Consider the following 18,473-nt stretch of genomic DNA (forward strand, 5'->3'; position numbering starts at 1 on the left):
AACAGGGAGAGAAAAGGCAGCTCAAAAAACCTGTCTGATGAAGTTAGTGTTAACCACAGTCACTCAGAATTGAGAAGCTTTTGGTGTCTAGTTTGAACTACAAACATTTCCTGACCAAGAACTGTTTCTTTAGGGAAATGTTTCCCTAGTCCTTGACAGACAATGCAGCTAAGCCCAAGACAGAAGTACACTGAACAACAAGATATTTAGGTACAACCAAGCATCTTAGATAGCAAGTGAGCTGCTGTCAGAGCGACTGAAAACATCAGAGAACGAAGGATTCCTCTTTGAAAACAAGAGATCTCCACAGCGAGGATTTCTACGTAAAGGTTTCTCTAAGTTTTATTTTAGTGAGATGAGGATGCTTTTCCCCATTAAAAACAAAAATCTGGAGGCTTGCAGAAGGCTCCATTGCATGTCTGGCTTTTCTGGAACAATGCTATCATCAGCTCCCCATTGCTAAAGGATTTGGCTAGCTGGCACACAAGCTAAAATAGGCAGCAAGGCTGACACAAAGCATCAGAACATTCCAGCGGGTTTGTATCTCAGTTGCATTTTACATCATATTGAGAATTCCACAAAGTTTACTGCATCTTGGGAAAAAAATGTATTGCCAAGCCAATCTTGTACATGCATGTACAGTTCTGTTCTCCAGAAACTCAGTCGTGGTAGCAAACAGGTGCAGTTTCTGCTTTGAGTTTGACTATTTTATCTGTTCTCTGTTTTTTTTAATCATGGAGAATTAAATTTGGTGGCTTCTAGTTTTATTGTGGCCATAAAAAAAAACAACAACCAAACCCAAAATAAATCTAGTGGAGAATGCTCATCAGCTTAATCAAATCAGGCATGTTAAGATGCCTGCAAGCATTTCCCTTCATTAAGTAGGAAATTCCCACACCTGTTTTCTACACACAGCTCCTGTGTTTCGAGCATTGAGGCAAAAATCAGCAGTAAAGCAAACATTTTGTGCTGAGATTTATCAGAAACAAATAATTGGAAGCTTTATCCAGGATTAAAAACACTGCCTTCAGAGTAGTAAATGCCAAGACACAGATTCACAGAATGGTTTAGGTTGGAAGGGACTTCAAAGATCATCTGGTTCCAACGCTCCTGCCACGTGCAAAGACACCTCTCACTAGACCAGGCTGCTCAAAGCTGCATCCAGCCTGGCCTTGAACACCTCCAGGGAGGGGAAATCCACAATCTCCCTGTTTCTGTGTCTCACCACCCTCACTGCAAAGAATTTCTTCCTAATCTCCAGCCTAAAAATGTTCTCCTCAAGCTTCAATTCACTCCTGCTCTTCCTATCACTACAAGCCTTTGTAAAAAGTCCCTCCCCAGCATTCTTACAGGCTGAAACATAAAATCATTGCAATTTTTAAAACTTTTTGCATTTCTTTATCAAGTCTAAACATGTGCATGATAACTCACTCAAGGACTGTTTAACATCAATCTAATCACAGAATTGTGGACTCACAGAATGGTCTGTGTTGGAAAGGACCTCTGAAGGTCCAGCCCCCTCTGCTGTCAGCAGGGACATCCCCCACTAGATTAGGCTGCCCAGAGCCCTATTGAGCCTCACTCTGAATATGTCCAGGGATGGAGCCCCAACCATCTGCCTGGGTGATCCGTTCCAGTGTTCCTCCACCTTCATAGTAAAGAACCTGTTCCTAACATCCAATCTAAACCTGCTCTTCTCTACTTTGAAAAGTGTTACTCTAGTCTTAAAAGTTATTCTAGCCTTAAAAGTCTTATTAAAAATAAGTCAAATGAGTAACCACAGGCAAATTTTTCACAGCAAGAGACATTCCTTTTCTTCTCCAAGTTAATCTCAGAGATCAAATCTGTTATTTCATAAGTGTTTCCAGAAACTCCAAAGGCTTTTTCCTTTCAAAGCAGTATCTGCATACCAAAGAATTTTCATAGTGTCTCTTAAAAAAATTAGTACAAGCTTGATATGAATGATGAGACTTTTCTGGAATGTGCTACAATGTCTTCCCAGTGAACACAACTGCTGAACCAGTAACCAAAGAATTCTTTTCTTCACCTATGAACATAAAGGCTCATTAAACACATAGAACCTGTTCTCCTGGTACAGAATTTGAAGGGCATTTAACCACCACCTTCACGACAGAAACAGTCTCGAACTGTACTGCTGCAGCAATCAGCAGGTTCTCTAATGAGAAGTGAAAAAAACCCAGAGTCAGCTATGGCCACAAGCTTACATGGACCATATAAACACCAGTAAAATCAGTTTTAAACTAATCTACTGGATTAGCCAAAGAGTGCTTCAGTGTTTCCTAATAAATGGTAACAGCCTTGTCATCATCGAGGTAGGAAAAGACCTCCCAGACCATAAAGTTCAACTGTCAACCCCACACCACCATGACCATTAAACTAGATTCCAAATTGCCATGTCCACATGAACACTGTGACTCCACTACCTCCCTGGGCAGCCTGTTCCAATGCCTAACCACTCCTTGCAGGAAAGATTTTTTCCTAATATCCAACCTAAATCTCCCCTGATGAAACTTGAGGCCATTTTCTATCATCCTAGCTGCTTGAGAGAAGAGACCAACCCCCACCTCACTCCAGCTTCCTTTCAGGGAGTTGTAAAGAGCCAGAAGGTCTCCCCTCAATCTCTTCTTCTCCAGACCAAACAATCACAGTTCCCTCAGCTGCTCCTCCTCAGACTTGTTCTCCAGAACTGTGCTCAGTTGCCTACACAGTGTGATCTGTGAAGGTCTGAACCAAAGCTGAACTGTGTATAAGCACATCTGGAGGCAACTTCTGAACTGAAGCCACAGCTGACAAAAGCAGGCAGTTGCTGTAAGCCTGCCTAAGTCACCAAGCGGTGTGCTATAACTGCATGGCTAAGGTGGGCACTGGAGCTGTTGGATGTTGCTGCTAATTTATTGAACAGTCAGTGCCAATGCTCTGCATGTTTTCCCATGCCCATCACCATGTGTGTACAAAGGGAACAGCAGTGGCAGTATGAGTTCAAAAAAGGACATAGCATATCCAGTACAAATTCTCTTTGACAAAGCCTTGATAACATCACATTTAAAAATCCACTTTGGGACCACAACACATCCAACTTTGTTTTCTTTGTAGTATTTTTTCCTGCCCTCCTTGATGTTCCAATTTACCCAATTCTCCACTTCCCACGTATTTATCTCTGTACAGTGATGTTCTCCACCGTTTGCTATGACTTGCCTGCCAGATGCCAAACTCTACCTTTCCAGAGGCAATTCCCAGAACTTGACACAGTCCTCTGCTTAAGGCATGGAAACAAACAGGACCTCATTTAACATTTGCTCATCTTTCCAGTCTGATCAGCCTCCACAATGAACTACCTTACTGGAAAGAGAAAGCACCCAAAGCATCTTTTCCAGCTACTGTGACACTCCACCTGCAGGATTACCAAATTAAACACTCCAAAAGCTTTTAGCCCACAGCTGTAAAACAACAAAAAAAGCACAGCAGCAGCAGCAAACAGCAGCAGCACAAGACATGCAGTGAGGTAAATACACAAACCATACATTAAACAAAGGCATGTACACAACAGGCAAAAAAATAAAGGGCCACATAGAGTAAGACAGCCTCTTACACGTCTGCCTTTGTTAGCTGGAATACAGGAAGGAGAGCGCTTTAACAAAGAAAGGAGGAGAAGGTGTTACAAAATCAAACAGTGACACACACATCAGGTCAGCATTCTGTTGCTCTCTGTTACCAGAGGTAGTGTTCAGACACACACATAGGTTCCTTTTTACAAGTGTTGTGAAAACATGGTAATCTAGGACTACAGGAGGGAAGAAACATCACACATACACACAGAAAAGAAGAAAAAAAACAAACCAGTTATTTTCCAGTCCAGATTTGTTACACTGGATAACAACAGTGAAACTGCAGACTAGGTTACACTGGTAACTTACAGGTAGCCTCTCTGTACCTTCAACAAGGCTAACAAAGCAATCTCTGCCACCTCTTGCAGGCACAATATGTCCAATTTAAAGTATCATTATGAACCAGAATTATTCTAAACTCAGTTCTGAATGTGCAGGTTGCCAGGGCTGTCACCACATACTGCTTAATCTGTTTAATAATGACAGTTCAGAACATGATTTATTCTGTGGCTATTTACAAAGCTCTGACTTGCTTAATCTAACCAAAGCCCACAGGGACTGCACATGAGGACAGACTGCAGAAGGACTGAAGGAAATTAATCTTAGTTCCTGATAGAATAGAGGAGAAAATGGTATTTTCCAGCAAGTGAAGAAAATAATCTTGTTAAGGGAAGATAGGATTCCATTTTATTGTTACTAAATAATCACAAATTCATCTTTAAACAAAACAAGTTGGTGGCTAGATACACAAAGATCCACCTGGTAAAAAACCAAAGCCCAACACTTCCAGTGTCAGACACTTCTAGGGAACACAGAAGACTTAACAGCTAGACGTTACTGAGACAGCCTGCCATGCACAGGAGAAACAGTAGCACAGATCTCTACATCAGTGCGTTAGGAGTCCCTGAGACTGACTTCTCACCAGAATCGGAAACCAAGGACAGCAAAACCCATTCCTCCTCCTCTCTGCACCATCCTGCACACAGAGGATTTCTGAACCTGTGGGCTTTCGTGGGTATGAGGACTTAGATGCCACTTCTGACAATCTGACTGAGTATCAATTTTCAAGGGGGCACAAGTGGAACCAACAGCGGTTGCTACTCAGCTGCAGAGTGAGCTGCCAATCTTGCTCAGCACCCACAAGACTACAGAGGCAGTGAAACATCTATTTTAAGTCTTTAATTGCAAACCCAACATTTTCCTCCCTGAAAACCTGAGAATTAACTCTGGTCATGCAGAGTGCTATAAGCCATTGTTATGTGGATGGCAGACATGCGAGACACACCCACCCTATGAAACTCCACGTGGAATCAGTGGGCCAAACTCAGTGCTGCTGACATCTCTATGTGCAACAGACTTCAGAGACCGTGCAAAGAGTGCTATGGAACTGCAACTATGCAGTATTCTACCCTCTGCCATTTCTTAGCAAAGCTCAGAGGTTGAAGAAACAATATGGGTCATTAACAATATTTACTTCAGGCTCTGAGTTTCAGGAGAGGCTTTCCTAAAACCCATGTGATACTGCAGCACTGCAGCAGTCAGAAACCTGTGGATTGCTACTTCTTTCCTGGTCTTTATATGAAGAGCCCACAAGACTTCTCAGGTTTGGCTGACCATGAGAGTTACTGCAAGAAATACTGCCTTTCAAAAGTAACCACTGTCAAAAAGTGACACTGGAAAGAGAAGAGAGGTCACAGAGAATCAAAGAGTGGTCTGGGTTGGAAGTGACCTCTGAAGGACATCCAGTTGAAGCAGGATCGGTGAGGGCAAGCCACAAAGAAATGCATCCAGGTGGGTTTTGAAAGTCTCTGGAGATGGAGACTCCGCAACCTCTCTGGGTAGTGTGCTTCAGTGCTCTGGCACTGTCACAGTAAAGAAGTTTCTGCTCATGTTGAGGTGGCATCTCCTGTGTTCCACTTTGCACATGTTGTTGTTTGTCCTGCTACTGGGCACCACCAAAAAGAGCCTGGCACCTTCATCTTGACACCTGCTCCTCCAATATTTATAGACATTGATCAGATCCCCTCTCAGCCTTCTCTTCTCCAGACTAATGAGCTCCATGTCTCTGAGTTTGTCTAATGCATATACACAGAAAAAAGCTTCTATATTTACAGAAAGAAAAACCTTCCAGAAGAAGAAAATCATAATTTCTGAATTTGGGAAAGGATAGGCAGCCAGCAGAATAGGCCAAAATACTCTACCCTCTTTGTAGAACAGGCCCAAATACTTTACTCTCTTTGTGACACCCTTCAGAGCAGACATTTCTAAAATAAAATTAATTATCTTACATTTCAGAGCAAAGAGGATTATACTTTAAATACAGATGCACAAATATGTGTATGTATATCCACAGATACACAAGCACACACACAATACACCCATGGAGTCATTATGGGTGGTTCTCTAGAGTGGATGCACAGCATAAACTTTGACTTGAAAAGTTTATTATGAGTTATTTTAATGTGAAGGAAATATAATGCAGTCAATTTTCAGCTTTTAGCACCATCAGTTAACTAGGGTAAAAACTGAAACCCCACCCTGACAGAAAACTAGCACCTCAAAAGGCAATAAAAAGCAAAACTTCACTTTGGTTCTAATGAAAATTACTTCTTGCAATATAGGCTAAAATGAAACAAACAAACAAGATATAATATCTTATTTGACTAAATAAAACTTAATTGTGTGCAAGGAGAACTTTTTTCACTGAAGTGACCAGAAAGCTTCTGCAAACAACTCATGGCAATTTAATAATATGAAGCAACAGAACTAAATAAAATAAATGTGACAGTGGACTTGGGACTATCATAGATCAGAAGACAAAAGTAGTGTCTTCCTCTGAGGAAAAACTGTTTGCCATTAAGACAATCCTTCATCTGCCCCTGAAGAAAAACATTTACTTTAAAATTGAACATCTGGAGTCGTCGTCCCTGGGGCAGTTCAAGGCAAAGTTGGATGTGGCACTTGGTGCCATGGTCTAGCCTTGGGCACTGTGGTAAAGGGTTGGACTTGATGATCTGTGAGGTCTCTTCCAACCTTGGTAATACTGTGATACTGTGATACTGTGATCTGTCCATGTACACAGAACCACAGAATGTTAGAGGTTGGAAGGGACCTCCAGAGATCATCCAGTCCAACCCCTCTGCCAGAGCAGAATCACCCAGAACAGGTCACACAGGAAGACATCCAGGTGAGTTTTGAATGAGACTTCACAATTTCTCTGGGCTGCCTGTAAATTCTTTTAACAAACTCCCCTGTTCAGCCAAAAGTTTTCATGCTGGCCTGTGACATGTAGATTGGTGTAAGTGTGCTATTACAGAAATATTCTGTCCTCCAGTGCACTTGCAGGCTTAAGTTGACTGCATTAATGTTTGAATATTCTGTTCTCCAGTGCACTTGCAGGCTTAAGTTGACTGCATTAATGTTTGTATATTCCAAATCAACCAAATCTCTGCTATTTGAGGGGGTTTACTGGTTTGAAAGTCAAAGACTTACGTCATCCATAAAATCAATCAATGAGGATGAAGAGGAGGAAAAGGAATCCTATTTTAATGAAAACAGCAGTAAAAGAAAAGAGAGAGAGAGAGATGGATGAAGAAAATGGTTCGGTATAAATAAAAGTGCAAAATAAAGAACTGTAAAAAACTATTGCTAGTAACAGCTACCTCAGTAGGTTTTCATTAACTGTCTTTCACAGACAATCAATAAACTACTCAATGTTTATTCCAGCATTCACCAACTAAAATAATATTCCTAAAATAATATTCCTAATCCTCCAACAGGATTTTTATATTGCAAGTAACTCACAAGATAAACAATTTTAAAAGCAAATAAAAAAAATAAAGGTATTAATTGTGAGGATTTCAAGATAAAACAGTGAATTGATGAGTAGACAATGAAAAGAAAGTAACATATTCAATGTTCAATGGAACATATTCAATTTCCATAACATTAGGGTTTACATTCTTTCACAGCCAAAATGTGGTCACCTTTTACACCTATCAGAAAAAAAAGGCAAACTAAAAAAAAAAACCCTAAATGCATTAATTGTGAGGATTTCGAGATAGAACAGTGAATTGATGAAGACAGAACAGTGATTTGATGAATATACAATGAAAAGAAAGTAAATTTGGAAACATCAATAACATTAGGGACTATGCTCTTTCACAGCTAAAATATGGTCACCTTTTACACCTATCAGAAAAAAAAACAAACCAACAAAAGCAAGGGAAATTTTTAGAATACTGTGCAACTGTCAAGGTGGTGCCTTATCTCCTCTGAATTCAATTTGATCAATATTTCAATCCTGTTGCTCATTGAAAAGCAAAACAAACCTTTGCTTAGTGTTGATTAAAATAAAAAAGGATATATGAAACATGTAACTGGTTTTAAAAAAAGAAGATATTGAACATGTAGTATTATTTCAATTTTTGTTTTCTTCTGGGTTTCCTACCTAAATAGGTATTTTGTATAGAAGTGACAAAGGAATTAAACAGATTTAATTTTGAAGTATACAGGCTCTATGGAGAGGAGATGAACAGTAATTACCTGGATTTTTACAGGTCTGTGTAAAATGAAGAGAAGGTGAAAACAAGCTAACAAGTATACAGTACCAATGACTTCATGGAATACATTTAAGGATACTTAACATACTTCCTCTCATTTTTACCAAACTAGTATCCACATTACTTGGCAATTTTCTGAATACAAAGAAAGGCCATTTGAAAATCTACCCTTTTCACTATAAGATTCAGGCAGATTTCTGCATTCAAGGTTTGAAAATTTCCCTGTGATTACTGGTGTTCAAGAGAAGACAGCCAGCACTGTAAATGGCAAACAGTTCTCACATATCATTATACAAACACAGGATGTACAGGGATTATGCAAATATAAACACGGCAGCATCATTAAAATACAGCAGCAAACTCTTACCAAATGTGCCTATAACCTGCACACAACAGCAGTAGTTCCAGTGACTAACAGAGAGTAGGAATAGCTGTGCACTTACTTCAAATTGATCCAGAGCAGAGGTAGGCGCATTCAAAAATGCCAAGAAAGAATTCTGTGAGTCTTGGTGCTTTACACCTAGAAAACAGCAGCAGGTTTTTAAGCAACAGAAAAGCGACCTTTATATTGAGGACCTTTGCCTTGCTGAATCAGGCTTTGAGTATTCACCTGAAGCACCTATGTTTCTTTGAAGTGAGTTGTCACGTATGGTCTGTTTTCCAGAGTAAAAGGGTTTTTTTAACAGACACACATCCACCTCAGTAAGCAGCACAGGTTTAATTAACCTTTTCCAAGCTAAGATGCATCTGGTGTGAATTCAAGATGTAAACATCCTCTATCTAGGTGTCTATTGTGTAGAGGCACAGGTTTCTAATGTGCTTCTGGCAGCACACTGCATGACACCGGCACGCTCCCCACCACAGCAGGTGCCACTCTGCTACAGTTGCATGCTTGATGGCCCACAGTGAGGAGAGAGCTTTAGAAACGGCTGAGGTTCCACAAAACCACACAGAACAGCACAGCAGGCTGCCTGAGGAGCACACCGTTATTTCCAAACACCACTTCCCTGCCCACTGCTCTATGCCTATCTGCCACCTCTTGCTTTTGAATGCCCAGGAGCCATACAAGCCTGGGTAAAGCTTCATCTCTGTCACACTACACCATTCACATGGTTTTCCAGAAGCCAGCGAGCAGAGTAGGAACGCTGCATCCTCAGAAGCCACAGAGGTTGGCACATCTTGACTGATATTTCAACTTACTTCAACTGATATATTTTTGTTTCTCCTTTCTTCTTGCTGTTTGGGTGCTTAGAAATTCCAAATGTGTACTAAATGTAGCATCCTGAAAACCAGAGGCACTTATTATATACTCACACACACACTTATCTGCAGGGCCTGCAGAACCCCCTGTGCATCTCAAAAGACTGATGCTAACTTTATCAAAGGTTGCTTATTTGAGCTTTTTTAAATGTCAGTGTCTTGCTCTGACTGGCCATATCACCCTGTTTGCTCTCAATGTAACCCACAGCAAACAAAAAAGTCACAAAGAACCTTTTTCTCTTCAAAATATAAATACACTGAAACCCTCAGTGTAAAGACCAAAACCAATTTTCCAATTACCTGCTAGTTTATAGATTCATTTTTAGTAATATTTCCTCTTCTCTCCTCACTTTCTAGAACGCATTCAAGAGGAACAAAGGATCTGAGGGCTCATCTGAGCAATCTCTTCCCAGAAATCATTTTTCAAACACAGGAGGTTACTCCACCACTACATAGTGACTACATCCTCTATACAGTTCACAATATCAATATACTCATACCCTGAACTGTACCATCTTCAATGTATTTCTCCTTATCATCAATATATTTCTTCTTCTAAGACAAAAGCTAAGTCCAAAGCTCATAGGGGAAAGCTAAGTCCAAAGCTCATAGGGGGTTTGAATTAAGGTGTATTTCTCTCACAGTATTTGAAAAGAATTACAGAATCAACCAGGTTGGAAGAGACTTCCAAGATCATCCAGTCCAACCTAGCACCCAGCCCTATCCAGTCAACTCGACCATGGCACCGAGTACCTCATCCAGTCCAAATGAAAGCTAAACATGACAAAGCATCATTGTTTCCAGCAGTTCCTCTCCAAGCACTTGTAAGATGTAAAATCCTGGCATCAGAAACAAGTATGGATGTCTTAAGACACGTTTATTCACCAGCACCAGTCATTTTTTTAATGTTCTGGATAGGTTTGCACTATTTTGAAGAGCCAGCCAGCACCTGGAGGTATGTGTGTCTCAGAGACAACTATTAACTGTAGTGCATTATTGATTGGTACACCATTAGGTTGCAAAGGCTGACCAGTATTTGACATCCTCAAGCAGCAATTGTGGCCAGACTTTGGAAACTCTGCAGTTCTAACAGTTCCCTACAGAAAATCAGGCAATTCAGCTTGGGCTGAAAAATCATTTAGCTGCCGGTGACTCACACAATACAAGTATTACAGCTAGCAGAGGAACTGCAAAGCATCAGGCAGTTCATTCATCATCTGTTAGTTAGAACTTTTTTCATTTCAAAATGACCAAAAGGTCTCTCCTGCCAGCAACAATGCACAACACTGTGAGACAGATGCACCAGAAATTCCAGAACATATTGTTAAGACCAGAGCAAAGGAAATACGGCCGCACTGCTCAGCATCTGGTTACAAAGTCAATCAACAGTCAACTCAGTAACAAATCATAGAATCAACCAGGCCGGAAGAGACCTCCAAGATCATCCAGTCCAACCTAGCACCCAGCCCTAGACTATGGCACTAAGTGTCTCATCCAGTCTTTTCTTGAAGACCTCCAGGGACAGTGACTCCACCACCTCCCTGGGCAGCCCATTCCAATGCCAATCACTCTCTCTGCCAACAACTTCCTCCTAACATCCAGCCTATACCTACCCTGGCACAACTTGAGACTGTGTCCCCTTGTTCTATTGCTGGTTGCCTGGGAGAAGAGGCCAACCCCCACCTGGCCACAATGCCCCTTCAGGTAGTTGTAGACAGCAATGAGGTCACCCCTGAGCCTCCTCTTCTCCAGGCTAAACAACCCCAGCTCCCTCAGCCTCTCCTCATAGGGTTTGTGTTCCAGGCCCTTCACCAGCTTTGTTGCCCTTCTCTGGACATGCTCCAGCACCTCAACATCTGAATCCTATGAATGTCTCTGCAGTTATTTACTCTCTGGGCAGACAGGGCAAAACATCCAATGGATGAAGAACACTGTGGGCAGTGTTGGAGCCCAAATACTTTGACCTATCATAAAGGGGATAAAAATGGTAAATGCATTGGTCATTCTATCAGTTTTCATCACAGAATCCTACAATGGTTTAGGTTGGAAAGGACCTTAGAGATCATTTATTCCGACCTCCGCCATGGGCATTGTACATCTCAAGGCCTCATCCAACCTGGCCGTGAACACCTCTGGGGAAGGGGCATCCACAACCACTTCAGGCAACCTGTTCCAGAGTCTCATTACCCTCACACTAAAGAACTTCCTGAGATCCAGTCTAAACCTACTCTCCCTCAGCTTCAAACCATTCCCCCTTGTCCTGCTGCTAGACACCCTTATGAAAAGTCTCTCTACAGCCTTCCTGTAGGATCCTTTCAGGTAGTGGAGGATTCCTTCAGGTACTGGATGATCCCCTTGGGTCCTAGTCACTTTTCTTGCAGTAAATTACCATACACATATGTAACAAAAATTAATGCAGTTCCAAGTCAACATCTTACTGGTTCAAGGACAGCAATATAACTAGAAGCACATTACAAGCACCTATTGGAATTGCAAATTCAACTGCTGTGGGTACATCTTAACACACAGTTGTTGTATTGCCATTCTGCATGCCAAAGCCTGTATATAATATTTTTAGCTGCAAGGTGACACTTCATTGATAAGATGTACCCACCAATGTGAAACATGTTATTTACTTGTATATCAGTTGCCATACCCTTTTCTGATCTAAGCTCTTCTGTCTCCTTTTTCAGCCTTTCGATATCTGCCAACAGTTCCATGTTCTTCTTCTCAGATTCTTGCAATTTACTTCAAAAGAACACAAACAAAAAATGTAGGTAAATATACTGAGAATCCATCACACCCAGTCACTTTTCCTGCCCAGGTACTTTTCCTGCCCATCACACCCAGTCAATTTTCCTTGCATGCTTGTGGTGGTTTAAAATTAACCCTCTAGCCTGGTTCTAAATTATAATCAAGAAGTAAGAACTTTCTGGACACAATTGAGTAAAAGATAAGTAAGGGGACTGGATACAAAAGAACAATAATAGGTAAGTCTATATCATTCCATTTGCTTGCAGGCTAGCATAAAGTGTATTGCAAAAACTGGGCCTTCTTTCTTTGCTCTGGCTGCTGCTGGCTGGTGTTTTTGCATGACTTTCTTTAACCTTGGCTAAAACTCTCATTATGGCAAAGTAGAGAGCAGCACTGGGGCCTTACCGACTTCTTTCTTTCTCCCTTATGAGGGAGGGGGAGCTATTTCACTTTTCCCTTGTCCAAGGTGGGGTCCTGGTGTTGCTTCTGAATTGTAAGCAATTGTAAATATATGTAAATGTATTTTGTACATATACATTGTATTTTATACTTTCTGTTTTTTTTCAGATTGTGGTGGGGTAATTTCAACCCACCACACTGCTGTTTAAAAATTGATGCCCAGCAAGCTTCATGATCTCATCAAACGCCAAAATGAATTCAGCAATCTACTGGGACCTGTTTAATATGGTATCTTTAAAAGAAAAAACAAAACACACCAAAACCCAACAAAACCAGAACAAACAAGTAATTATCTCTGCTCACTAAATAGGCTTGTAATTCTAATTTATGAGCAATTGTGTGAGCTTCTATCCTTTGAATGAGGAAAAAAAAAGGACCATATGTATTTTTATACTTAAAGTTTTCTGTTCATTCACAGTGCTTGTGATACCAACAGCTTAAGTTGAACTACTTTTGTCTCAGTTACTTTACAATTAGAATCACTAATCAAAGATCATCTAGTTCCAACCCCCCTGCCATGGGCAAGGATATGTTTTGCTAGATCATGCTGCTCAGAGCCACATCCAGCTTGGCCTTAAAGACCTCCAGAGATGGGGCTTCCACCACTTCCCTGGGCAACCTGTTCTAGTGTCTCACCATCCCCATGGTGAAGAACTTCTTCCTAACATCCAGTCTGAATCTAGCCAGTTCTAGTTTAAATCTGTAACTAGAAGCTGTTTTAGTGCTTTCCAATCCACAGCTGATAGGCAACTGTAGGCACTTCTACCACACTTCTCATCCTTGCCCAACAAAGTCATCCCTGGTTCTCTTGTTCTTACAGGACCTATCATCATGTTCCCTGACCTGGAAAACACTCAAGTCATGCCCACAATATATTCCCATTTTACAGATAACATACTTATATCCCTGCTCACAGATTGCATTGGGTTGAAAGGGACCCTCAAAGATCATCTTGTCCAAAGCCTCTGAAGTGAGCAGGGACACCTGCAACTAGATCAGGCTGCTCAGTGCCACATCAAGTCTGATCCAGAATGTTGCAGGAAAACCCATTCCAGTATTTTACTACTGTCCAACTGCTTGCCTTGCAAAACACAGAAAACAATCCGAGACAGATTGAAGATGGAGACTCAAATTCTGCTTGTATTTCAACTTCTTGCCATAACTATGAGAGATATCATTAGTGAAAGTCTTCAAAACGTCAGATTTTCCCAGTAAGTGCTCAGCTGCTTACACAAAGAAGAGGGCTACGGTCTTTTGTTCACATTTAGCTGTAGGACATTGGCATTTTATTCATTATAGAACTCTGAACGTCAAGGTAAACCAGGATTTGATGACAGTCCTCCTTTGGGAGTTATCAAAGCTCATTTCCATCAGAACAATTCAGTCTTACCACTCTGTGGAGATACAGGAAGCTTTGACTTTATTCAACTCGTCTTGAATTGCCTGTTTGGCTCGGATCTCAGCATCGAGAGCAGACTGCAGTTCCAACCGTGCAGACATATCCAGTTTGGCAAAGCGGCGCATCTTCCAGGGCATGTCCTAGGAAAGAAAAAACAAAGGGAGGGAAAAAAGAGAAGAAAGCTGAACATGAGGAAAGCAACTAACCTCAACAACTGTATCTCTCAATTATGTTCTTAATTCCAAAGTAACCAAGAGTTAAATTAGAAGAGGACTGCTATTAGCATTATTATTTCTAAACTGAATATGGGCAAGAGGAACATCTTACATGGTCAGGATCTCAAAACCAAAAGGATTCTATGAATTCTAGTCTTGATGTGCCTCAATTCAAATGACAACCACAAAGGATATTCCCATTTCACAAGAACTTCAAGGCTTTCAAGATCCCAAGTATGGATTTCCTTCATGTAATCCATATATGACTGTGAAATGATTATTAGAACAATATTATAGACCAAATCACATTATAAAGATATTGGTAAGTCAGGCAGCATGTCAGCTACTGACACTTGGGCCTGGGCAAGGCAGGGGGAAACAAATAAGCTGTACTCTTACTTAAAAGGGTTGGATCAGGTGATCCTTGAGATCCCTTCCAACCTGGCATTCTGTGACTCTGAGCTTTATCACATTCTGGGAAGATCAGCTTATCCTGTCACCAGTTTTTGTGTGTAATGGTCTCTTTCCAGTTGGTGATCTATTAATATTTGAGTGTCACCAGCCTACAAAACTGTGTCACTTGCAATTGGTGAGACTTCATTCACAGGGTCAGGAATTACACTGCTGTGGTGCTGTTATGACACAGCACTCATGCCCCACGTTTTCCAGTCGCTGTGAGTGGCAGAGCTGGGCCAGCTGCTGCCATACAACTGGACCTGTGCTGAATTCCACATTTTATGATTCTATGGTGTTGAATTAATTGCTAAACAATGGTGCCAATTGTTTAAACAGTGATACACAACGGCACCAATTGCTAAACAATGCTAACAACTGACAAACAATGACGACTGATAAACAATGGTTACAATTGATAAACACTAGTACCAATCATGCAGAAGGGAAGCTCTAGGGGAGTTTAATTTTTGACTAAAATAGTCTCTACACACTGAAGCTGAAACCACCAAATTGGTGCTATTTCAAACAAACAAAAAAAAATCAGGTGTACAGAAATAAAGTCTTACTGTAGCTCTTGCACCCAAACTGGAGTTCCTCAGGGCCTCTAGTTCTTCTGTCATTTTAGAAGCCAAGGCTTGAAGATATCCTCGAGCATCTTTTTCATCACTTACCCTAAACAATAACACAGGAAAAAAAGTGTCTTAACAAAACAATCTATGAAAATGAACAACCAAACAAAAATAAACCCACACAGAACTAAACCTTTGCTGCTTTGCAGAGTTCCATTACACAATACACATCACTAAGACAAGGAACAAAGATTGAAGAGCTACCTAAGAAGAAAAAACAGAGAATGTTAGGAGCTGGAAGGGACCTCCAGAGATCGAGTCCAAACTCTCTGCAAAGCAAGACCACTTATGGAAGGTCATGTAGGAATGCATCCAGGAGGGTTTTGAAGATCTCTAGAGAAGGAGACTCCACAGCCTCTCTGGGCAGCCTGCTCCAGGGCTCCAGCACCCTCACAGCAAAGAAGCTTTTCCTCATGTTGAGGTGGAATTTCCTGTGATTGAGTTTACATCCACTGTTCCTTGCCTTCAGAACCCTCACAGAAAGGAAAGGGCTTTTTTTCTCATGCTGAGGTGGAACTTCCTGTAATTGAGTTTACGCCCACTGCCATTTGTCCTATTACTGAGTGTCACTGAAAAGAGCCTGGCTCCATCCTCATGACAGCTGACCTTCAGATACTCGTAGACAGTGATAAGGTTCCCTCTCAGCCTTCTCTTCTCCAGCCTCAGGTTTCTTAGCCTATCCTCATAAGAGAGATGCTCCAACCCCTTCATCATCCTCGCAGCCATCTGTTGAACTGTTTTGCAGTGAGGAGGCCAGAACTGGACAAAATATTCCAGATATGGTCTAACTAGAGATGAGTGCAGGGGGAGGAGAATCTCCGTCAGTCTGCTGGTCACACTCTTCTTAATGCACCTCAGGAGTCCACTGACCTTCTTGTCCACCAGGGCACATTGCTGTCCCATAGATAACTAATTATCAACCAGGATTCTAAAGTCCTTTGCAGAACTACTCTCCAGCAGGTCAACCCCTAACCTTTACTGGTGCATGGTGTTATTTTCTTCCCAGGTGCAGGACTCTGGAAGTATCCTGGTTGAACTTCATTAGGTTCCTATCTGCCCAGCTCCACAGCCTGTCCAAGTCTTGCTGAATGGCAGCACAGTGTGGTAAGGTAGCAGCCACTGCTTCTGGTTTAGCACCAGCAAGCAGTTATGTATGGTAGCACAAATATCAGCTGTCTGAAACTGATACTAAGAGAGAACCTTTTGGAGTTCAACTGATTTTTGTAATTGATAATCAGCTATCCACCTAATACTGAAAACAGTGGTTGAATTTATTGTTTCAATTACCTATGAGAACTAGCAATTGGAAGCAAAAAGTGCTGTTCAAATGCTAATTATTAAGGAGAGTCTAATTCTAGTGTTATTAGATGGCATAACCCAGAAAAGGCTGTCTCAAACCCTATGCTTTCTTTCTGGGTGCAAAGGCATCAGGGAGGAAACATGTCTGGTTTTCAGAGTCTTTGATCATTAGTTACAAAGAAAAAGCACTTTCTGTGATTAATCACAGCACAGGTTCTTTCTTCACTTTGCCTCAGGTATTAACACAGAGAAGAAAGCTGAGGAACAAGTACCTCATTGAAAAGAAAGCAGTTCATGGAAAACCTAAACCAAACGAACAGAACTTGCACCCTGCCTCACCATTTCCCTTCACCTCAAAGACAGAATCCTAGAATTGTTTTGGTTGGAAAAGACCTCCAAGATCATTGAGTCCAATCATTAACTTACCACCATGGCCGTTAAATGGTGTCCCAAAGTGCCAAGTCCACACCTTTCTTGAACACCTCCAGGGACAGTGATTCCACCACCTTTCTGGGCAGCCTGTTCCAATCCTTGACCACTCTTGCAGGAATTTTTTTTTCTTAATCTCCAACCTAAACCATCTCTGGCACAATTTCAGGCCATTTCCTCTCATTCTGATACCATGGAGAAGAAACCAACCCCCACCTCACTCCAACTTATTTTCAGGGACCTGCAGAGAGTAACAATGTCTCTCCTCAGCCTCCTCCTCCCTAGGCTAAACAACCCCAGTTGCCTCAGCTGCTCCTCACCATTCCTGTTCTCCAGACCCTTCACCAACATTGTTATCTTCCTCTGGACATGCTCAAGGAGCTCGACATCCTACTTGGAGTGGCCCAAAACTGAACCCAGCACTGGATATACAGCCTGGCTTTGAACACATTTGTTTTCACCACAGAAGAACAAATTCAGGTCTGCAACACCAGGGCATAACTAAGACTCTGAGCTGATCTGAGAGACTCAAAGTCTAATACCAGAGCTTCATCACTCATATCCACCAACACAAACCACAGAAACGTGTAGGATATGCTCTAAGCAATGAACCCCAAATAACTTATAGGAAAGTGGAAGAAAGTCTTCTTCTATTTCATGGCCATTAAGTTATCATTGCTACTATAGTACAGTTGTAATCCTGAGTGTGTTGGACAGGAGATGAGAACTCTCCAGATGGTTGAAATTGCCTCGCAGTGCTCTTTCTGCAGAAAGTGATTAAGTGGTTAAGATGTGTCCAGAACTCTATGATGTGTGTCCAGTGCATCACAGAATTCTGAATCAAGGGGAACCAAACTCCTCAATTATTTTGGAATCTGTTACATACCATCTTTCCCTACTGCTCATGTGCATACCTGCAAGCCCTGCTTCCCCCGGATCTTATCTTTAGTAACCTAGTGATTAGCGGCTTGTAACTTCTGATCACACATAAATTGACTCTTCCCTCTTACAATGACCAGTAACAATAAATCTTGATCTATACTAACCACAAGAAGTCAGAAGAAGCATAAGATCCTTTAGGGGAGGTGGAGGGTGCATAATTAAATACACAGTGAAAAGAAGGGTGTAAACAGGAATAAAAAAACACTTAAGGTGAGAATTAAGTTTTCCTGATGTACAAGGCAACCAGCAACAGAACAAGGGGACACAGTCTCAAGTTGTGCTGGGGGAGGTATAAGCTGGATGTTAGGAGGAAGTTGTTGGCAGAGAGAGTGATTGGCATTGGAATGGGCTGCCCAGGGAGATGGTGGAGTCACCATCCCTGGAAGTGTTACAAAACAAAATGAATGAGGCTCTTAGTGCCATGGTCCAGTTGATTGGCTAGG

General features: G+C 41.5%; 1 protein-coding gene across 11 annotated transcripts in view; it reads right to left on the bottom strand.

The window, feature by feature from the left end:
* CDC42BPA (CDC42 binding protein kinase alpha) overlaps nucleotides 1–18,473 on the bottom strand; it is a 212,916-nt gene that overhangs the window by 41,423 nt on the left and 153,020 nt on the right. For 7 of the 11 annotated variants that reach the window (XM_064164324.1, XM_064164329.1, XM_064164321.1 and 4 more), the window contains exons 19-23: nucleotides 15,298–15,403; nucleotides 14,052–14,200; nucleotides 12,105–12,196; nucleotides 8,632–8,708; nucleotides 3,611–3,649 (exon numbers count right to left, since the gene is read on the bottom strand). In XM_064164324.1, coding sequence (XP_064020394.1) covers nucleotides 3,611–3,649; nucleotides 8,632–8,708; nucleotides 12,105–12,196; nucleotides 14,052–14,200; nucleotides 15,298–15,403 — 463 coding nt within the window. The remainder of the gene's footprint in view (nucleotides 1–3,610; nucleotides 3,650–8,631; nucleotides 8,709–12,104; nucleotides 12,197–14,051; nucleotides 14,201–15,297; nucleotides 15,404–18,473) is intronic. The other 4 variants (XM_064164331.1, XM_064164325.1, XM_064164330.1 and 1 more) reach the window with 2 other exon arrangements.

Source organism: Pogoniulus pusillus, chromosome 25, assembly GCF_015220805.1.
Source record: "Pogoniulus pusillus isolate bPogPus1 chromosome 25, bPogPus1.pri, whole genome shotgun sequence".
NCBI lineage: Eukaryota > Metazoa > Chordata > Aves > Piciformes > Lybiidae > Pogoniulus > Pogoniulus pusillus.